General features: G+C 38.7%; 3 protein-coding genes across 5 annotated transcripts in view; 2 read left to right on the forward strand and 1 right to left on the reverse strand.

Annotated features, from left to right (window-relative positions):
- LOC115265398 (uncharacterized) overlaps window positions 1-22,787 on the reverse strand; it is a 52,443-nt gene that overhangs the window by 3,651 nt on the left and 26,005 nt on the right. The window lies entirely within an intron of this gene.
- On the forward strand, window positions 3-21,729 carry LOC109417375 (regucalcin). Of its 2 annotated transcripts, none has more exons than XM_062855188.1 (4): window positions 3-35; window positions 20,602-20,767; window positions 20,829-21,396; window positions 21,462-21,729. In XM_062855188.1, the coding sequence occupies exons 1-4, from the start codon at window positions 18-20 to the stop codon at window positions 21,658-21,660; spliced, it is 951 nt and encodes a 316-aa protein (XP_062711172.1). In that variant the 5' UTR covers window positions 3-17; the 3' UTR covers window positions 21,661-21,729. The 2 variants fall into 2 exon arrangements, with proteins under 2 accessions (XP_062711172.1, XP_019547022.2); XM_019691477.3 differs by lacking the exon at window positions 3-35 and adding an exon at window positions 15,152-15,506.
- LOC109417381 (regucalcin) lies at window positions 11,861-14,234 on the forward strand. The gene is made up of 2 exons (XM_062855190.1): window positions 11,861-12,102; window positions 12,171-14,234. The coding sequence occupies exons 1-2, from the start codon at window positions 11,868-11,870 to the stop codon at window positions 12,626-12,628; spliced, it is 693 nt and encodes a 230-aa protein (XP_062711174.1). The 5' UTR covers window positions 11,861-11,867; the 3' UTR covers window positions 12,629-14,234.

A 22,787-nucleotide genomic window follows, 5' to 3' on the forward strand; every position in this document is an offset into this window, starting at 1 on the left:
TGATTAAGAGAACTGCAATGAAAACGATTGATCAGGTAAGGTTAAATGGAAACGGGCAGAAAGGTACGTACCTATGTGATTTAATGTTCTTTGCTGTATTTTGGACATTTTGAAGCGCTTTTGTTCGCTAAGTACTACTGAATTCAGTACTGGCGTATTATATTGCATAGCGCTTGTACTCCGTGGCCTCAGTCAAGAAAGGCCAACTAAAAACAAACTTTTGAAATATATAAAATGCTACTGTTTCGTCCAGCGGTAGAAAAGGCCCCACGTTGTGTAATGTTCTCCCGAAGAAGAGACGACGACGGAAAAGTAGTCCGTTTATTGCGCACCACGAGATGCAGTGCTCTTGCTCTGTGGTGGTTCGATTCTTACAACTAATTCTACATGAAATCAGCTGCCGCTTTTATAGGCAGCAGCGATAGTACGGACAATGTAAATGAATAGTGAATAGTAGCGGTGCGCTGCTCTGCTGCGTGTATGGAGCCCAACGCACAATCAGGCTGCTGTGGTGTCAAAGCGGTGGCTCTTCAATGGGCTGCTTCTGCACACGCTCTGCATGCTAGAAGCAGCCAACGACGACGCCGGCGACAGTGCGAGGTCAAACAGCTACCATTTCTACTGTTACTATTTTGAAATCAGAACAGAGCTCTGATGATTCATTTGTATGATATAAAATTGTGTAGATAATGTGATTAAATTCACTAGACCGTAGTACTGTGATTGAATTCACTTGAGATTAAACGCGATTACTGCAAGTGTAAACTGATCGTTCCGTACCAGCTAATAAATTCTATTTATTAGATGATAGATTCGCCGTAAGGCACGAGGGTTTGGTCCATTATTCGAAAAAAAAAACTTCTAGCGCATTGCTGAAGACGGTTGTGAGCTTACAGTGTTAGATACACTAATTGTGTGGGTAATTGACGAAGAAGTTGCGGTTTAGTTTAAACTAATGCCTACTTATGTCCTTAAACAAAGTTTGTTTCCGTTTGTTCAAATACAGCTTAATCTATAAAATAGCGTATTGCTCCTAAATCTAAATCTACAGTTTGTTGAGCGGTGATAAACGCAATTCTGCAACTAGTTTCAAATAAATATCAGACCACAAATAGCAGTATGAAGTAATGTATTCTGGTTCCATTTCAGCGTAGGTATATAACAAACAATAATCTGTATATACCTAAACAAAAAAAATAGGACGTATTCTGTATTCGAAGAGTGATATTGGTTCTCAGTAGATATTTCCAGAAAATTTCAGTCTGTTACGCAACGCTGTCATCTTCCAAGTTTTTTTCACGTATGACTGATAAACCCGGTATGGTAAATGTTGCTGTATTGAGCTTCCCAACGTTTAACAAAGAAAACGAGTATTTAACGCGTTATTAAAGCATTTGCATCGTAAAAAAAAAAAAAAAACAAATGTTCAGCCAGAGCTTAGTGTACTATTTGCATTTCCAAGATTATAAACTGAGTGTTTTCCTGTAAATCGTGTAGCAGGCGCGAGGTGCTCTATGTCAGGGAAGTCAAGCAAATTTCCGCTACAAAAAGTTCCTGAAACGAAAATAATTGAAACAGATACTCTCAGCGTAGTCATGCAAAATATTTACACATGTAGTGCTTATATATGCCCGCTTGCTTCTATTATTTTAATTTGTTCTTTCAGGTTGAAAACGTCGTACATAGACTTGCAGTATATACATAAGAGGAGTTTTAGGCGTTTCAGATTCGGATTGCTGTTTACCTGTATATCACGTTATCAAGACTCATCTAATCCATAGAAAAAATCAAAAAGTGTTGATTGGACTGTGATTAAATTCACTAGATGCGCATTGAGGCTGTTGTGTACAATTTCCACGAAAGCATATAGATATGGTCGTAATTTGATTCACTTGGAAACCAGAAGAAAGGAATGTGATTAAATTCACTGGAAGAATGGTGTAGATTGTAGAGAAAGGACGCACTGGGATTTTCTGACAAAAAGCGATGAGGTGCATTGATTCGTTGTTACTAATGAACGCTCTGTCACTATCTATTGTATCATACAGGCGCCCGTACGAGCAACACACCATTAGGTTGGACACCGATTATTCGTTTTGGTTATTCTTTTTCATTGTTAAGCGTACGTCTTGAAGTATATCGTCATTTCTATCGCATTCGGATTCGAGTCCTCATCACGATACATCATTGGCTGGAAGGTTTGTGCAAATGGTATACATGAATGTTATTCGTGCGGCGTCTCGAGCGTTCGTGCAGTACTTTGTGCAATGAATCCATTCCGTATGGCTGGGCCACACGAATGAACGATCGTGTTGCGGTACCGTAGATGTTTACAAAATTATTCGCACTTCTCATCACTTTCGTTTTGCCATCAGTTTGGTTTTAGCCAACGATTATCAGAACACAGTACAATTGTATACAGGCAACATATATCTCATGAACAGGAAAATGGTGAAAATGCAACACTACTGTCAGAACGCACGGAATCTGCTGAAGAAGTGTCACCGAAAGTATGTGTATTAATATAATGGCATTTGATTTAATTAGAAAGCCAACAACTTTGTGATTAAATTCACTAACAGGAAGAAGAAAAAAGGAAGATAAGAAGTGATTCAATTCACTGAGAGTACAAATAATGTTGTGATTAAATTCACTACCGTTCAGAGAAGAAAACAACGAATGAATGATACTGATTGGATAGTATAGTTGAAATTGTGATTGAATTCACTGAGAGTAGGAATACGAGACTGTGATTTAATTTACTTCACACAGAAAAAAATGTGTTATGAAATTACAGAGAAAACAGTGCTTACAGTAATCTTGAATGCTACATTTGAATATTGCGTATTCGCCATTCTTCACGGCGTATGATGACATGGAAGGACATCTGATGTTGATGACAATTTCTACTTAGTTTAAGTTACTAAATTGGTACATACCCGCATAAACGATATCCATAAGACGTCCTTAACCACCAATTCGCGATACAATTCGAACAGTATGCGGTATTGTTGAACCATCTATATTACGGTCCGTATATGGTGTTGGTTTATTAGGATAAATCTATGGAAGGAAACAATTAGCCCGGAAGTGGTCGCGTCGTGTACTGACTGAGTACACGCATCATTGTGGTACACAGCATCAGCGTGCTGTCGCTGGAAGCGGTCGAAGACGCGGGTTAGCAGTTTATTGTTTCTTAAATTCTGACATTTTGCAAGACTACTCGAAGAGACTCATCGCTAGGTACGAAAAAAACAATTGTGACTTAACAAATTGACAAACGAAAAACAAATACCAATTTGTGCTAGAGTTATAAAGTCAGGATAACAATCAACAGGAAACCTTTTAGTCCGGCCCATACCAGTAACAGTGACTGATTGAATTAATCTTATTTTCGTTTTTGGATAAAATAATCGCATTTCAGTCAAATGTTCTCGATACGTTACTGAAGGAACCATTCAATTTGATGTTTTATATCCCAACTGAACCAGTCATTATTTGTTGTTGTAATCACATATTTCACTGAGCCAAATTCTTCTTCTTCTTCTTCTTGGCGTAACGTCCTCACTGGGACAAAGCCTGCTTCTCAGCTTCTATGAGCACTTCCACAGTTATTAACTGAGAGCTTCCTCTGCCAATGACCATTTTGCATGTGTATATCGTGTGGCAGGCACGAAGATACTCTATGCCCAAGGAAATCAAGGAAATTTCCTTTACGAAAAGATCCTGGACCGACCGGGAATCGAACCCGTCACCCTCAGCATGGTCATGCTGAATACCCGTGCGTTTACCGCCTCGGCTATATGGGCCCTAATTTGGCTAATATGAGCCAAATTATACATGGTATCAATTGTGATGAATATCAGGCATATGTATTATTTCTTAGGAATTTGTATAACTTTGAAAATCGCTTAGCTATAAAACACCAAACGTACACTGACGTTAAAAAAAAAAAAGTAATAAATAAAACACCTTCAGAACAATTTTGTGGATATTGGGAGTCCGATACGTTAGAAACGTCTTTAACTCCATATCACGATGCGAATGCAATTTTGGTGACATTAACCCGATCTGTTGATCTATGTGTATGCAGGGGATGTATGTATGTATGTGGATCAATGATGTAATGTTTGTAATCCTTTGAAAAAGGTGTTTATTTCATTTGGAATTTTTTTTTAGGCAATACTCATAGTGTACAACGTTCGGAATTGTTAGCTCTCCTTTGGCATAAGGGTCATTTTTGACCCAAATCGTACACTATGTCAGCAAGCTATTCCCAACCTGATGCAATAGGAAGGTTAAAGACAGCCAGTAAACAATGGCTGCATATTGAAGAGTTGTGATTAAATTCACTAAAAGTTGATTCAATTGACTGAGTACGTGTAGCACTGGTAAAGTACAATTGGTGCACGATATTTCCTAAAAGTGAATGTGTGAAAACTGGAAGCTTATATCAAAAAGGTAAGGTGAACTTACTCTAAAAAAAAGTGGAAAGTGTGTTCTCTAAGTGTGTGTGAATATTTTTCTCTGAGTAAGCGAAACTAAAAGTAAATAAAACAAGGCGATTGTAGTGTTAATAATAAAAAAAAATAATAATAAAATTAAAGAAAGGGAGAGAGCGTAGCGTATTCTGCAATTCTACACAATTCAGAAATAATAGTAAGAATTGGCCATCATTAGATACATCAGTAATACTGATTCAGTATAGATGGACACAATCGTTGAGAAGATTCATAAAGAGCCAATAGGCGTCATTGTTTCATCAGAAGCAACATCGAGAAATGTGTTAAACTCATAAATAACAAATATGACTTTTTGCTGACCATATGCGTTAAGAGAACTAACTACATTAGAAAATCCAAAGGGTTAGTTGAACATAAGAATAGTTAAAACCAGACATTTAGATTAAAGAAAGGGGGATGTGGTGACGAGTGTCTTACTTGTTCACCTAGCACAGCGCATTAGTATGCATGCATGCACATTCATGGTGGCGCGATAGCTGGCTAACGCGCATCAGCGCAGCAGCCGAACAATCAGTCTTTTGTACACTCTCGTTCTTAACACACGCGGTTACCACACTTCGCAGCATACTTCTTTGACGAAGGCTCTTTGCTCCTGTCCTCTCGGTGTATACGGATCGTCACGGTTTCTTGCCTCTTCCGTCAGCGCTTGACCTCGGCTGATCGTGCAAGATGTCCCGCCGGGCGGCTGAATGATCTTCACTGGTGGGCCACGATGCAAAACTGACACTCGTGCGGTTTGATCTGCCAATTGCACGGACGGCGAGTGCCACCACCGAGTTCACCGACGGTCAAACTAGAAAAACGGTCATTAGACGGATGTCTCTCGCAAAGTCGAAAATGCTCACTCACCCGGGGGGAAACAGCGCTAATCGCGTTCGGATGTGCACGAAATACGTCGAATGAGGTGCAGTTTTCTCCAGAACATGTGGCTTGGCAATCTCGTGGTGGTGCAAAATGGCCGCCTCCTTTTGTTGGCTGCACTAAGCGTCGGTCTGGTGATGGAACAAACCAGTTAGTTTTCCACCTGTATCTGGTCGGGCGATAAATAGACTCACCTCACCGATGCAAAGGCCGAGTTCACCTTTTTCGTGTAACTGAAATTGCCTCCAACAGCAAATCAATTTTCCACCTCTTTTTTTGAAGCTGGAGCCACTTCTACGCCCGTAACGTGAGCCACTACCGTTTCGACCGATGGATGCTTGCAAACTGCTGGCACTATGAACGATCGCGTGATCAGCTTCCTCCGCCTGATTGCCGGTGATGGTAGTTGTGCTTGAGAAAAAAAGCCTCCCTTTCTCTGGGAATGAACAGTGCTCTCTCGATGAACGTCGCTTGTGTGTATGCTGCCGTCGAGCCGTAATGCAATGTTTGCCTCTCTCGTTTCCGAGCTCGATACTCAACGTATCCGATCGAGGCCTGCGTGATCGGAATGGAGTGCTTTGTGTGTGTGGTGTGCGGTGGTTAACATGAGCGCGAGTTTCAGGATTGCGAGTCGATGATGGTAGGCATTACAGAGGTGCTTAATTTGTTCTTGGCGGAACAAATTTTTACTCATAAGTCGGAGCATTTACAAATGTTCTTATGGTTTAACGAATTCCTAATGGCACAGCTGCTAATCACAAACTTAAACGTAACAATACTTCAACGAGTTATTTGTTTGGTATTGAGGACTGCTTGAGGTATTATGCAATTATGAAAAAAGCACCATTTGTATGGGAAAATCATCGGTTATTATTGAGGTATTGCAATACCTGATGTCATTATTCACGTGGTATTCGTAGTGTTCGCGAACATACGCTCCAAACGACGGCGGCAGCATGGTCAGCTGCGCATCCGACACCAACCAACGCATCCGAGTCATCATCGACCACCAACAAGATAAACAAACACTCACCCGAGCCGACGGAACAGCCGCGACCAACAGCGTGAGAGCGAGTACCGTGAGATCCTGCCGTGAGTGCAGCAGCGAGCGCGGTCGTCGCAACCGTCATCATCATCATCATCATCGAATGTCGTCGCTCTGCAGCTAGCGTGATGATGATGGGTCCCCACGCTTCGCGTGGGTTCTACACGCGAGTAGAATCTTCCACGTGATTCTGGAATATTTGAATCATGGTATAAATATATATGCGACCCGTTCGCGGTCGCAAGTCAGTTCAATTTTGAAAGTGAATAAGTGATAAGCGTTCGCGTGGCTTAAACAACGCGAAGTGAAACCAGCCAAATAAAATTAGAGTGTAAATAGCAGCAGTTAGAGAAAATAAAGTAGTGTAGTGAAAGTGAAAATAATCCTGTGTTAAGTCTATTCCAATCCGAAACCCGTTCTCTTCTGCCGTGCTATACCCCGTGCCATACAGTCCGGTGCTAAGCCTAACCTCTCTTGTGTTCATTGCCGAACACGTAGAATACACACCAGTTATTAATTTAGGTATTTTACCTCTTATGCAGGGCTACTTAATACCCCATTCAGGTAGTGGTATTGGGTTTTGCATACCTGAGTTTGGTATTCTGGAGCTATTTTCTCCTGCTCGGGTTATATAAAAAAAATCCAAGGATTTTTTTTTTTAATTTTCAAAATTTTCAGCGATCCCTTTGGAAGTTCTTCCAAGCGTCCTCCAGGAATCCCACGGAAAATTTCGTCAGGTGTTACCGAAGTAATGTCTAGAACGTTTCTCTAGGAATTTCTTCCGCGGTACTTTCAGAAATATTTCCAGGGATTCCTTCAGAAATTTCTCCTTCAGTATTTCTTCGTGATATTCCTACACAGATATTTACAGAAGTATTTTCTGGAATTACATAAAACGTATTGAAGTAATTCTTCAAGGTTTACCTGAAGGAATTTTAGAGGAATGTTTAAAAATTTCCTGATGAGATTCAATTTCATTGAAACAATTTAAGAAACAATCGTTGGAGGAGCTCCTGGAGGAACCCAGGGAGAATACCTGGAGGAACTAATTGCTTTGAATGAGTTTCTAGAAGAATTTTATGAGTTATTTTTGGAGCAATTTAAGGGAAAAAACACGGAGAAGTTTCTGAGAAAATCCCTGGAAGTATTTCTAGAGGACATCATTGAGGAATTTCTAAATCAAATCTCGAAGAAGCTTCTTGCGGAATTTTTGAAAAAAAATCTTCGGGAATACGTTCAGAAATTGCAGACAAAGGTACTGGAAGCAGAATTCTTGAATAAATTTCTGAAGTATTCTTGGAGGATCCTTTGGGACAAACCCTGGAGGAACTCCTGGAGATACTTCTGGATGAATTTCTTGTTAAATGTCTGAAAGGTATTAGGGTATCACTTATCCGCGAGCGGTAATGGCGGCGGCGGGCACAATTAATCGATTCGAATTTTGACGTTTCTTGGGGATCGCAGTCGGTTGGCGCCACTAAACGGTGGGTGAAGAGGTGAGGAGGAGAATGAAACTGTTTTGACTTTCCCCCATGAAACGTTAAAATCTGAACCGGTCTGCTCGCGGATAAGTGGATAAAATTCACTTAAACAATTTCCCTAGAAGAGGAAAGAAATGTCAAGTAATAAATCCTTAAGTGATTTCTAAAGGAACTTATGAAAGAATATCTGAAAGGTAAACGCATTTCTAAAGGGTCACAGGAAAAATTTTTGAAAAAATTTCTGAAGAAAGATTTCTATAAATCCTTAGAGAAGTTTATGATCCGACTCCGTCTAATCATAATTGTTGATTATGTGATTTATCATATTTATTGACTCTGAATATTCTTAAAACCTGGCTATAAGATTATTGCAGACTACATCTCAAATTGGACTATCACACTTTTTTGGTACTCCTAAAAAGTGTGATAAAAGTGCACATTTGTCTCGGATCGTCTCGAGGTCTTCGGTGCACTTATTCCTCCATTTACAAGGAATAAGTGCACCGAAGACCTCAATTCGATCCGACGTATCCCTGCGCTGTAATCACACTTTGAAGGTGTGTGCACACTATTGTGTCAGTCCAATTTGGGGTGCAGTCAGCAATATACACTCTGAAAATTCTTCACGTCGTTCGTACGTGAAAACATACGTAAATTTTTTCCATCGCACTTTCCACGTAACAGCTACGTGGATTGTGAGTGACGGAACTCAATTCCTCGTATCTCAAGGTCACTTAGATTTCACGTAGCAGCTACGTGGAAATGAACATAAGTTTTACTGGAGGCTTTTAATGGTTATTGCCTGGCATCCTTTTAATTAACTTTTCATTTCAAAAGATGTACCGGGACATAACCTAATTCCAATCACTTTTCTCGGTTCCTAATTCTATTCACCCTATTTGTTTTGCATGGTGTAAATGGAATTAAGAATCGAAAAAAGTGATTGGAATTAGATGATGCTGCGGTACATAAAAGCAGAATGCTAAACTTTTTATATAATGTGTCCATATATTTCAGTTATTCATACAAGAAAATTTGAATTAAAATTGTAAAATAACATATTTTTTGGCACTTGGTAACAAAGCAAGGACGTATGACTTTTAATAAACTTGATCTCCGCATGCTCTGGTCTCCATTTATACTCTGTCTCGGTGCTTCTAGTCAGTGCTATCCGTACCTGAAATTCCACATAATCTTTTCAATGAGTTCTAAAACAATTAAATAGTTATATAAAAACCTGTACATGCTCCAGAAGATGAAGTGATGATTGTTGCTGCTGCTTGCTAACTAAAATTTTCTCTCTAAAATAAAAACTCTCATTTTTGAGTAGCGCCCATGCCGCACAGGGACTGTGTTGGAAACACACATTTTTTTAAATTGCTCGTACGCTCACATATTTGTAAAATATCAATATTTTTTGGTATTTGAAGGTGGTTTATAAACCCAGTGAGGTTACCATGTCGAAATTATTGCAAAATACATGCTCATGTGAGCGTACGAGCAATTTTAAAAAAATGTGTGTTTCTAACACAGTCATGTGCGGCATGGATGTTTACTAAAAATGTGCAGGCCGAACACATTTTTGAGCCTAGCCGTTTTTGCGTGTTAGGTTAGAAATTATTGTTTACACTTTTGAGTGGCAGTGGAGCACTCATTCTCACCCAACAACCACGTAGCATTGACGTGAAAAGTAGGCGGAAATACGCTACGTGAAAAATCACGTAGCTTGTACTACAACAGTGGTCCTCAGCCTTAGGGTCTGCGCGGGCCAAAATTGAATTTTGCAAAGAGACTGCGGGCCGCAAGGCATTAATAATTCGTTTTGTACAAATTTTAATATATACTGAACTTCTAATTCTCCAAAATGTGTGCGCATGACTTCCTTATACAAAGTTCTCTTACAAATTTTAGTCATTAGGGACAATATGACGTTGAAAAGATCGAGCGGCTACAAAACAGCCTTACTTCATTTCAGAATGATTTTTCCTTAATTTTGCCCTAATCTGGTGTTTTAACAGCAATCTAGGCTATATCTTGACTTAACACGTTTTTATTCAGGCTCAAATTGATGTTTCCTCAATGTCGAGTTTAGAAAAATGCTAAATCTACTACAATAAAGCTGATATTGCTTTATCAGCTCTTAGAGTTCTCAAGCTAAAATATGAAAATTAAACGTCTATGTTTTTGGAATTGGATAAACTTCTGGAGTATTACATGTTTTTGGATTAGGGTATCATAGAAAATATTGATGTGAATAATAGTGATTGTATATTTTTAGAAAACACATTTCAAACTTTTCAAGGAAGAGAAAATTTTCGTGTTAAAAACATGGTCAAAGTGAATTTTAGAATAATTTGATAATTGACAATGTTGATTCGGAAAATCTTGTAGGATTAAGGAACTCTGTGCAAGGCGACTTCATTTTACAATAATTTATAAAATTTTGGAAAAGTTTTCCTTCTAGTTATGCAATCTTTCAGCGGGCCACATTTTAAAATATTTCAAAATCAGTTCGCGGGCCGCACTAAACCTTCTCGAGGGCCGCATGCGGCCCGCGGGCCGCAATTTGGTGACCACTGTACTACAAATATCAGTGCCGTTTACTAAGGCGCAACGTGAGTGCCATATGGGTCCGGTAAATCTCAGTTGAGTGACGAAAACGGCAGCTTACGTGATTTTTCACGTAGCATTGACGTTTGGATTATTTTGAGTGTATGGTCTTCAGTTGGCCTAGTGGTTCAGGCTATAGATCGCCAATCCGGAGACGGCGAGTTCGATTCGAGAACATTTTCTCGACTCCCTGGGCATAGTGTATCATTGTGCTTGCCTCACAATATACAAATTCATGCAATGGCAGGCAAAGAAAGCCCTTCAATTAATAATTCAAACACTAAGTAGGACGTAGAGCCATAAATAAGACAAAGATTATGCAGTGGACTGGGTCAACAAGGTTTATCTTATTTTATTTTTTTGAAGAAAGCTTCTTCGATTCCTGTTAGCGTCGAAAACAATTGTACAAAGCGATCGGTGGCGTTCCCGTGTTCTGCATTGCGATTGAAGTTTGTATGGGATTTAGTATGGGAAAACGTACTTTTCGGATTTTTAACATAAGTTGCAAGTTTTTGTCAAAACTATGTAACTGATGACGGTTGAAGTGCAAGGGTTGAAAGTCTCTATAATAAAGACAAATCAATCAATCAACGTTGAAGTATAGCCCAGGATATGTCGAAAAACTTTGCCGAAGACCACAAAGTGATCCAACGCTTGTGAATGAAGTTACACGCTTGGTGATTCAGGCCAAAACTTAATCTATTATTGATTTTATTCCTTTTCATGTTAAATGTTAAGCACCGTCAGACGATCTAAATGCTATGTTTAACTTTTGTCACAATGGTCGGATCGCTTTGCGGTTCTCGACAAAGTTTTTCGGCACATCCAAGGCTACATCATTTCAACATCATCGGTTACATAAATAGTTTAAGAAAAAAATAAGCCCCTTATGAGAAAAATGCAGAAAAGTAAGTTTTTCCTTACTTAATCTCCCAATCGCAAGGCGGAATACGGGGATACAAGCAATCGTTCCCAATTTTTACACAGCTATTTTAGACGCTAATTTGAATTAAAACGGGTTTGTTCCGGGATGAATAATGCGATCAGATTTTAATTTTCCCATCCAACGTTGACCCACTCTATTTTGCAGTAAAGAGCAAAATCGAGTCTGTTGCACCACTGAGGATCACCACTAGGAAATCGAAGATGCACTAAAATAAGGAAGTGAGCTTTGAAATAAATAAAGGAGAATTCTCAGAACATAATATTCTAGTACCGTTTCAATATCACGTACATGCTGATACATTAAAAACGCCGTCAAGCTAAACAGTATTAGTTTCTTCTTAGCAGTTGAACGGCCAGCAGTTGCCATCAGTTCGACCTAGAGTACGACTCATCCGCCTGGCCATGAGTCTAAAACAAAATCTTTATATCGTGTTACTGCTAGTAACTACCGCTTCACATGTGGTTCTGTCTACTGTGTACCCTTACTGTGTAGAAATGCTACCCAGTCCTCTCACCACTGTGGGCGAAGGTCCCGTTTGGGACGTCGATCGACAGAGCCTATACTATGTAGACATTATCGAAAGTGCAATTCTTCGATACGATCCTGCTGAAAATCGTACCTACAGGGCCACCGTCGGTAAGAGCCATAACCGCTTGAACTGTTTTTTGATGATAATTTTATAATTAGGACTATCCACTGCACAGATGGAGCGCCGTCTGTCACGATGATCATAATGATCCAAGGTAATCCGGATCACTTCATACTCGGAACGGGCAACAAACTCAGTCTCGTTCAGTGGGATGGTTTTTCAGAGAAGGCATCTCTCGTACGAATTGTGGTCGATTTGGGCGAGTCGGAAAGCCATGTGCGCTTCAACGACGGCAAGGTTGATTCCCAAGGACGACTGTACGCCGGTACCATGCTCCGGGAAGGAGCGAACTCAAGCACTCCGATGGTTGGTAAGCTGTATCGTTTCGATGAACGTTCGGGACAGTTGGTCGTTCAACTGAGCGGTGTTGGAATCTCCAATGGGATCACGTGGAACGAAAAGCTGAGAAAGTTCTACTATGTGGATTCTTTGGCACTGAATATCAAAGAGTATGACATTGCCGCCAATGGGGATCTGTACAACGAGCAGATTTTGTTGAACTTTCCCAACTAACAATCACTCATTTAACAGGCACCATTATGACGAATTAATTCAGCATAATGTTGAATAACATTTGAATTATTTTCACGTACAACCTATGTTCGGGTTTTGTTCACACAAATTTGGAGAAGTTATTAAGCATCATGTTGTGCACCAACTTATTTTTTTGTTGTTCAAAGCGTTTTACAAATACACAGGAAAGTTGTTATTCGGCTTTGGCAAAAATGACTGAAAATAAATAAAATGCAAAAATGTTGAACTGTCACGAGAGTGTAATTATTTGCTCTTATGTTGAGAACACCTATTATGAAATAAGACTTACATATAAAATTACCTAAATCCGGATTAGAACTCGAGACCTGTCGATTGTCAGCCGCATGCCTTCCTATCTGCGCCATCCTAGAGATGGTGAGATGCAGCACCCAAAGCAAAACATAATCTTCCCATGACTCAATAATGATCACTGCTGAACTTGTGTTCAGCAGTGGTGAATTAGCACAGCACGTGGTAATCAACTGAACAACGCCTTATACTTCAACAGCTGTTCAGCCCAAAACACGTGTTTTCCATTCTGATTTCGCTGTCAGTATTTTTATCGCACGGTGAGAAAACTTGTATCGAATGCGGCCAAAAAGTGTTGGTCCTTATTGAAGATATTGTTTCCGGACGTACTAATTGCGATATGAACATGTTTTTATTTTTATTATTAATTATCGATCTTTAAAAATGTATGGCAATTTGTGGTGCGGTATGGTCTTGGGCATGGACATGGTGCATTCACAGCATCTGTTCAGGTAATCTACTCATGCTCAGTCGACGATCCGTTAAGCAATTGTTTTATTTATGCTTTTGTCATGGAATCTTGATACTATGTTCAATAAATTGTGCATAAGGATGTTTAGGGATACTTGAAATGTGTCGATTTCTGAATGTTGTTTGGTTATCTAAGTGACTGTGGGAACAATATTCAGTAAACAGACAGCACTGAAATGTCAAATACATCGATCCAAGCGTCTCGTACAATCGAACTGCCGCGGAAGATGAAACATATAATAATCAAATCATTCCTTATTACAGACTAATAATAATAAATAATGGCCTCATTTTTACGTTGATTACGTCTCTTGGCAATCAATGTTGAGCCACATAATTCTATTCTGTTTTATGTTATGTGATTTGTTTAAAATATTGGTTCTTTAATAACTTGGTTGTCTAAACAGTTTTAGCCATGATTTATTCCATAATCCGAACAAAATTCCGAGTCAAACTATGACGGGCTGAAGGCGTTTATTTGACAAGTGAAAAGCACATTGTTCAGGAGCATATGCTTATCGATATATCAGCTTAATACGATGCAGACAAATGTTTTGTTAAACTCTAATGTTAAGGAATCAATGCTTGTCGAATAAATTTCTTGTTAAACTTTTGAAAAGTGTTTTAATTTATTATTGTTGATACCGATGAGAAAAGTCGAACATTGACTACTTTCTCAATTGAAAAATCATTTAAACAGTAATGTGTAAAGCATAATTTTAGTTCAGCTATCATTACCATTATTAAGCAACAATTCAGCAAGCTTGCTTGTTTGTGACTTGCAATTGTTAGTTGGGTTGGGCCAGTCCCTGGGTTCTATGCTGACGGTATGACATGTGACAACGAGGGTAATCTGTACGTGGCCACTTGGTTCGGTTCCAGAGTGCTCAAAATAGACGTTAAGGAGAAAAGGGTGGTACAGGAACTGTGGATCCCTACACCTCAGGTGACTTCGGTATCATTTGGTGGTCCGGGGTTGGAAGAGCTTTATGTGACTACCGCAAAAACGAGCTTTTACGACTCAAAATTGCCGCCGGGATCGGTCTTGAGAAGACCATCAGAAGCTGGAGCGTTGTTCAAAATTAAAGGATTGAAGGTTAAAGGTTGTCCGATGTATAAAATGATTTTCAATGTGTAAAATGAACATTTTTTCATTATTAATAGGCATTCCTGTTAAATATAATACGACCTTTTAAGTAAATGATATAACGCTAATTGATTAATAACAAAAAAAAGTGTGGACTCGTTTTATAAGTTAGTTTTTGTGAAGTAGTCTAACTAATTCGTTCGCTTTACTAAGGATTGTAGACAACATGGAATACTGAACTGAGACGCAAGCGCTGTACTAGTCTGGATATCACGCTAAAAAGAAGAAAATAAATACAGGCGATGCTGGGATTGAGCTCATGATCTTTTGCTTTGCAAGCACAACCGATAACTCTTACTGCCATCAAACCACCTCAAGTGTAACGACCTCAAAATCAACTAATCAACGTTCTTAACCCACGTTCTCAACGTTTTACGAATAATCCAGTATTCCCCCACAGTGATCACCACCTGCCAAGATCATCGATCACTATCGCCATCGCCACAATCGCCCCCAACAGTGTCTCGCGAAAACCATCAGGTCAAGGTCATCTCCAATCAACCACGAAGCAGAGATCCCTTTCCAACGCTACTCAGAGATGATGATTGGTATACAAACGATCGAATGCTGATCGAGCGGATCAGTTCCTTCTCGATCGGCACGCTGTGACTACGCATATTAATCTTCTAGTCTCGTCGTGGGGTAGAACGTGTGCGCTTCTCTCAGTTGCAACCCAGTCACGTATCTACACACAAATCTGTTTTCAAACAAAACGATAACCCCACGAGCCACGCGTACAAGTGTTAGTCGCCGTCTCCGCGGATTGCGCGAGCTCACGGTGTTCGTAAACTTGTGATAACCACACCGGTTAGCGAATACGATATACACACAAACGACGCCATGTCGCTGTCTCGCCAAAGTAGCCGGCAAACGGCGTCCACGGTCGCAGTATCGTCAGTTGCATTGTGGCTTCTGTTCCTGATAGGCAGCGTAAGTTCAAGTGCAGGTGGCTGTGAATAGCTGCTATACCCATGTATAGCTATAGCATCTCAAACAGATCTACGGGAGAGATAGCAATGGTTGTGTTATTTTCTTAATCTCCGTTCCCGGTATCAAAGGTTATAGCCATCAAGATAAACGATTGCAGTGGGTGAAAAGTACAGTGCTAACGAAACCATCAGGTGGATGGATGGCATATTCAATTCAATTCTCGATTCAATTATTCAAATGAAGGTCATAATGATTGATGATTGCCCAATATGTTATGTCTTTTTATGCATAAATAACACTGGCCAACAGTGTGGAAGTTAGCAAGTTACCCGATCAGAAAGGCATAACAAAAACATAACATAATTATAGCAATAGTGTATATCTATATCAAGGTTTGTTATTATGTTCAGAAATATTTGTTGAAATTTGTATTCTAACATACAGGGGATGGCCAAAATGTTTGGGATAGGCAACTTTTTTTCTCCCGCAAAAAATTCAACATGCTGTAACTTTTCATAGAGTGCATCAAAAAATCTCAAATTTTGACTGTTTGTCAACATATTATATGTGCATCATTGGTACAAATTTGGGCTCGATAGATTAATTGTTCGCGAAGTTAGAACCATTCGGGTAAAACACTATTATTTAGACAACTGATTTTTGAACCGTCATATCTCGGAAACCAGTGAACCGAATTGAATGAATTTTTTACGTTTATCAACAATATGTTGATACTTAATACGACGTTATAAAATGTAATATTTTCTCACGGCGAATTAAGTTATACCGGATTGAAATTTTTACCCATATAGAGGAAAATAAGTCAAATTTACAATACCACACAAAAATTACTAAATGTGTTCTTCCTTCAATCTAAATAGGCTCTAATAAATCTGATTAGAGATAACTTGAGAACAGAGATGGAAAATCTTTGGATATCAACACAAAAAATTATTGACATTGATGTAAAAAAATACATTTTTTCGAGAAAAATCCAAAAAGTGTCAATCCACTTTTTTCCACGTTTAAAAAATACCTATGTTTTAATAGTTTGTGAAGCATTTGCATATTGTTGGTTTACGTTCAAAATTTCATTCAATTCGGTTCACTAGTTTCCGAGATATGACACCTCAAAAATGAGTTGTCTGAAAATTAGTGTTTTACCCGAACGGTTCTAACTTTGCGAAATATTAATCAATCGAGCCCAAATTTGTACCAATGATGCACACATAATAGGTTGACAAACAGTCAAAATTTGAGATTTTTTGATGCGCTCTATGAAAAGTTATAGCTTGTTGATTTTTTTTGTGAGAGATAAAAAAGTTGCCTATCCCAAACATTTTGGCCATCCCCTGTAATTGAAACAAAATCTAAGTCAGTTAGAATAAATTTAAATGTAACTTGATCATCTTTATATCAATACAACAAACTCAGTTATAGTGTTTAATATGCAATGCATAACTAGTCAATATTGGTAGTGATGCTACATGATGCTAGGTATTGGGCATTTTCAGATGTTTTATCTCATTATCCAGATTACCTACAAAGTATATGTGTCCAGCAAAGTTGTTCGGAATTCTTGAAGTTCTCGAATGGTGTAAAATTGGATGCCAAATTTCACTGCTAAGAACTTTTTGATATGTTACATGTCATTATTCTGACGTCCTATAAAGTTCAGATCTTTAGCAAAGTTATCGAAAAGTCCGTGGAAAATGTTGTTATTAAACTGTTAACGTTGAACCATTCGTCACTGAAATCATCGTCATCATCAAACATTTGAAAGCAGTTTTTTTTGTTCAAATCAAACATTTTTGTATCGAAAATGGATTCACTGCATTCCTCTTGAGGAATGTAATACAGTGAATACATTTTCGTGGTCATTGTTTTGATTTACAACGATAAAACTGTTTTTCTATTACCGAAAAATGATGACGCATGCTTGAGCCTTAAAAGGCGCTTGCATTTTAAATATAACATTTTTTACAATGTCTAAGAGGTTGTCCATTTAAAACGAACGGCCATGGAGCACTTTCGGGTATTACATCTAAAGATATTAAAAGTATTTCTCTTGTAGTTCTTCAAGGAACTTCACTAGAATTTCTTCCTGAGATCTCACCGGGACTTTTCTCTACGATTCCTAATTGAATTTTCATTGATGATCCTCCAGGCAAATATTCAAATATTTGTTCAATAGCCCAAAAAGGGGTTTCCCCTGGAGTCCCTCCAGAAAATGTGGTTGAAGATTTCTTCAGCAATTTCTCCAAGAATTTCTTCTGGAATGTCTCCGATGATTCCTACAGGAAATGCTCTAAATGTCCCTACCACGATGACTTCCAGGATTTTTTTCTTTCTTCTGCAAAAAATCTTTTAGAAATTGCTTTTCTGAACTTCTGAACTGAACTGAAATGAGTTGCATAATGAAAAATAATTGCATAATGTTGATAACATGTTATGCACATTATGCAACTCAATAAGTTGTATAATGCAAAAAATATTACATGAAATTTGGTATCTAACTCGTTGCAAAACAACTTTTTGTAACTTGTTACCTAAATAACTATTATGTGTCGTCGTGAAAGAGGCAACCCTCATACACTGACCTAGGACTACCATCTGCAAATATGTATGACTTGCATAATTGCTAATGCTAAAACATACAACAGTTCTTTGAAGAATCGCTGAAAATTTGTTAGCCGAAAACCCTGCAAAAAAGTTCAGAATCAATGGATGATTGTGTGCAGAATACTATAGAGGAATTCTAAGAATAATATTTGGAGGACTTTTCGAGTAATGCTTGGAAGAATTCTTTGAGACATTCGTGTAGGAATATCAGGAACTACTACACAGACTGAATAGTATTAACACTAGGGCAAAGAATAACAAAGAAAACACGCGGAAGCCCAGCAGAAAACTGACGTTTGATGCTGGATGTTTTTAAATTTACTTCCTGGAGATAAAAAAAACCCTCCATGCTTGAGAAATCCCTTATTTCTGAAAATTCTCCGGGGATTCTTCCAGAAAACCATCCACGGATTCCTGACATCAAGAATTCAGAATTCTTTCAGAAATTTCTCCTGGGATTTCTTTAAAAAAATCATCCAAATATTTTTTTCAGAAACACTTTATTGGGATGCCTTCAGCTCCTCCATAAATTTTCCACAGAATTTTTGTCGAGAACCATCAAAAATGGACCCATGGATTTCTTAGAAAGTTCATTAATTAGGTACACAAAAATTGTCAATATTGAACCCTCCACCTTCCCCCTTCTTCTGGCATACTTTTTGCATGGGACTTCTTAAATTTGTGTATGGAATGTCACACTTTGAACTTTCTTTCCTCGAAGCGTGACGTAATTTATGGAAGTTTACCCTTCGTACAGGAATTCATTTTACGAAGTAATCCAAAGATTACCTGTTTCAGGAATTCCTCCATCGGTTCCTTTCAATATTTTTTTTTTCATGGAATGTCTCCAAAAACTCCTCCCGAAGTTATTTCAGGTTTTTTTGTGATTCCAGCAGATATTCCTTCGGAGATATTGGCAGAGGTTCCTTCAAAAGCTCCTCTGGGTATTCCTTAATGTAGTGCATCAAAAATTCCTCCAGGATCTCTTCTAAGGATACCTTCAGGAATTTTCAACCAGATTCTTTAAGAAATTCAGAAATTTGTTCATAAATAATTTCTTCAAACTTTTACAGAAATTCCTTTGAAAATTTCTCATAATTCTTATTGAAATTGAAGTTCGTCCAAAGGTTCTTCCACGAATCGCTTAGGAAGTTTTGTCAGGGATTAGGGCTGTTTGTAGTTCAGTAGGAATTTCCTAGCCTATCTTGATGCATGGGAAATTCCTTACCTGAATCGCCCAATGAATCGTTTTTTTTTTTTCGATCGCAGTACGTAGTTACGAAGAAATGACAATTCAAAAGTTAGTCTCTGTAGGAAATTTCTGATAAGAATTGTTCAAGAACTTTCTTGAGCGATTCATTTTGAACAGGAAACTGGGCTTTACTGAAGACATTTTTTAGGAGGTTTCTTTTTAATTTTTTTTTCTTGCGGTTCCTTTGGAAATAGGGGAAATTACCTATTCTCGGCCATTTTGTTCTCTTCGTCTAAGGGGTTTTTTTTTTAAACCTATTAAACTCAGAGTTGGTCTCAAATCCTTTCCAACTAAGCTGAATTATATTGCCATGTTTCAGGCAATTTGGCTGACAAAAACCCCCCATGACGAAGAGAACAAACCTGCCGATAATACCCATTGTCACCCTATCTTCTGAGAATCCTACTCAGATTCCTCCAGGAATTCTTTCAAATATTTATCCACGTATTTTTACAGAAGTACTTAATGATATCAAACAAAAATTCTTTAAAGATATAATCTTCAAGAGTTACCTGAAGGAGAATCCAAGAAGAAATTTTTGGAAAATTATTGAAGATTCCTGAATCAACCGTTGAAGGAATTCCGGGAAAATACCTGGAGGTACAGCTTGAGATGGCTCTGGAGAAATTCCTAGAAGGTTTTTATGAAAAACTTTCGCAAGAATTGAAGGAAACGTTTCAAAGGAAACCCTTGAAGGATTTCCAAAACAAACTCAAGCTAACCATTGAGAAATTTCTGCATTTATACCTTGGACACATTTCTGCAGAAAAACATGAAAGGAATTCGTCGGGAAACCATGTAGAAATTGCCTTGGAAATTGCAGACAAAGGTGCTGGAGCAATTCTTGAATAAACCTCTAAATAAATTTCTGAAATTTTCTGAAGCAATTTCTGAAGCAATCCCTAGAGGAATATTTGGAGAAAAATCACGCAGCGGATCCATAATCCTCATGTGATTTCTGAATAAAAAGAAAAGAATCTTCGAAGGGATTCCAGTAGGATCTGAAAAAAAAAACCGAATATCTGAAAGAAATTTGGCGGTGCAACCCGTGGGCATCTGCGGATCTTCTGGGACACCCCCTGGAGGAACTTCTAGAAGAATCTCTTGAGAGTTTACAAAACTTTATGCTGTTAACTAATGTTATTATTATACGATATCCCGTTTCTATAATTATTGCACATAGAATTTGTTAGTCGATTAATTTGAGTGTACATTTTCCAGATGGCGGCGGAATACAGCGTCCAACAGCTACCAAGTCCACTTTCCCACCTGGGCGAAGGCCCGGTGTGGGACGTAGACAGCCAAAGTCTCTACTACGTGGACATCAACGGAGCTGCGATCCTTCGCTACGACTATGCCGAGAACAAAACCTACAGCGCGAAAATCGGTAATGTGTATTGTTGGTTTATTGAGTGAGTGCTCAACGATAAATTGGTTTTATTTCACAGATGGCGTTGACCCCATATCGCCAATCATTCTGGTTCAGGGAAAGCCAGGTCAGTACGTGCTGGGAACGGGCAACAAGATTGTCTTGGTCAGTTGGGACGGTCGATCGGATAAGGGAACCCTGGTGAAAACCCTGTACGATTTGGGCGAATCGGAGAAACACGTGCGCTTCAACGATGGTAAGGTTGATCCCCAGGGTCGTCTATACGCCGGAACCATGCAGCTCGAATCGCTGGGTGATATTATGCAGCAGAAGGAAGGAAAACTGTATCGATTCGATGGTAAGGCCGGAGGAGAGTTCCACCTGTTGAAGTCTGGCATCAGCATCTCCAATGGATTGACCTGGCCCGAGAATACCAACAAATTCTACTACATTGATTCGGTCGCTTTGGATATTAAGGAGTTCGATGTGCTGGAGAATGGCGATTTGCAGAACGAAACTGTATTGTACGATCTTCGGGTGGACGGAAAGAATCCTGGATATGTGGCCGATGGTATGACCCACGATAACGATGGGAATTTGTACGTCGCTACCTGGGGTGGGTCGAAGCTGTTGAAGATCAATCCTAAGTATGAATTGTAGATCATGTGGAAATGACAAAATGGAAATGGCCTAATTTGTAACATGTTTTCAGGTCGAAGAAAATTGAACAGGAGATTGCCATTCCAGCCAAACAGGTTACCTCGGCATCCTTCGGTGGACCGCAAATGGATGAGCTTTTTGTTACCACTGCCCACACCGGTAATCAAGATGCTCCAGCCGGTGCACTGTTCAAAGTCACGGGCTTGGGTGCTCGCGGAAAACCAATGGATAAAATGATTTTGAAAGATTGAATGAATTTGTGAGTTTGTGTGTTTTTTAACAAAAATAAAAACAGTTTTATGCTCAATTTTACTGATTGAGTCTGTTGGTTTGTCCTTTATAAAGACCACCTCATGGCGAAATTTGCTTTTGCTCTTTCAGAGAGTTTGAAAACAACAGGACCAGTACTTGTCTTGGTACCGGTTAAATTTGACAGGTGTTGGTCCTGTTGTTTTCTAATTTCCCATAGGAGAAAAAGAGAGCGATTTCTTGATGACGTCACCGTGCATTGGAGTATATTCAACCTATTGTGCTTCATATGAACTATGAATCTAGGAGAAGTTTAACAGACTCAAACATTTGTGTGAACAAACCAGCGAGCAACCTAAACCTCCGATATCCTCCAAAATTTTATAGCTCCCCTAAAACAATCATAAACATTAACAAATTCTTCGAAAATATTTAGAATTTGGATAACACAAGTTGACAAGTTTTGAAATTAGCTGATTTGCAACTCAAAAGACTGCAATGATTCACGAAGCAAAACCACTTTAGTTTGAAACAACAAACATGGTTGTTGGAGTACAAACATGAAAAATAGTTGTTAACAAACTGTTTTTGTTGGTTTGAACCAATTTCAGTCGTTGAAATAACCATCAAAATTAGTTGTTTCTACTATTAAGTATTTTTTCCAAAACAAACACAAGTACGGTAACTTAAGTCGGCGATGGTGATGGCGGAATGTCATCTTTGTAACAAACCGCAATGTCGGTTTGTTTTGAACCTAATTTCCGGTTGTTTTTTCTCTAACCGACCGGGTCGTTTATTTTAACCGGCACTTTTGGTTGAAGTGATCTAGAATTTTTATTTGATTTATTGAAGTCTGGTTGAAAATGAATAACCTGAAATCCGGTAAAAACAAACTAATCTTTTTGGTTTGAAGTCACCCAACTAACATTTTTGCTGGATAAGAGCTTAAAAGAGCTTTCTTCCGAATGCCCTTATTCCATAAGCTCTTATGCGGCTGCTTTTGTTATTAGGGTACTGTAAACCGGGGTGAAATTGATCAGCGGGGTGAAATTGATCATTCAGATACTACATTGTAATTCCATACTAGGAACTCTTAAGCGTCGTAATGATCTTAAACTTTTTACGTCAT

The sequence above is a fragment of the Aedes albopictus genome, chromosome 3 (assembly GCF_035046485.1).
Source record: "Aedes albopictus strain Foshan chromosome 3, AalbF5, whole genome shotgun sequence".
NCBI classification, from domain to species: Eukaryota; Metazoa; Arthropoda; class Insecta; order Diptera; family Culicidae; genus Aedes; species Aedes albopictus.

Bases quoted from the DNA above. Each gene is read 5' to 3' on its own strand.
- LOC109417375 (XM_019691477.3), top strand. From the start codon at position 15,417: ATGTCGCTGTCTCGCCAAAGTAGCCGGCAAACGGCGTCCACGGTCGCA. The intron at 15,507-20,601 runs GTAAGTTCAAGT...TACATTTTCCAG, and splicing joins TTCTGTTCCTGATAGGCAGC to ATGGCGGCGGAATACAGCGT. The intron at 21,397-21,461 runs GTATGAATTGTA...ACATGTTTTCAG, and splicing joins CTGTTGAAGATCAATCCTAA to GTCGAAGAAAATTGAACAGG.
- LOC109417381 (XM_062855190.1), top strand. From the start codon at position 11,868: ATGAGTCTAAAACAAAATCTTTATATCGTGTTACTGCTAGTAACTACC. The intron at 12,103-12,170 runs GTAAGAGCCATA...TCCACTGCACAG, and splicing joins TACCTACAGGGCCACCGTCG to ATGGAGCGCCGTCTGTCACG.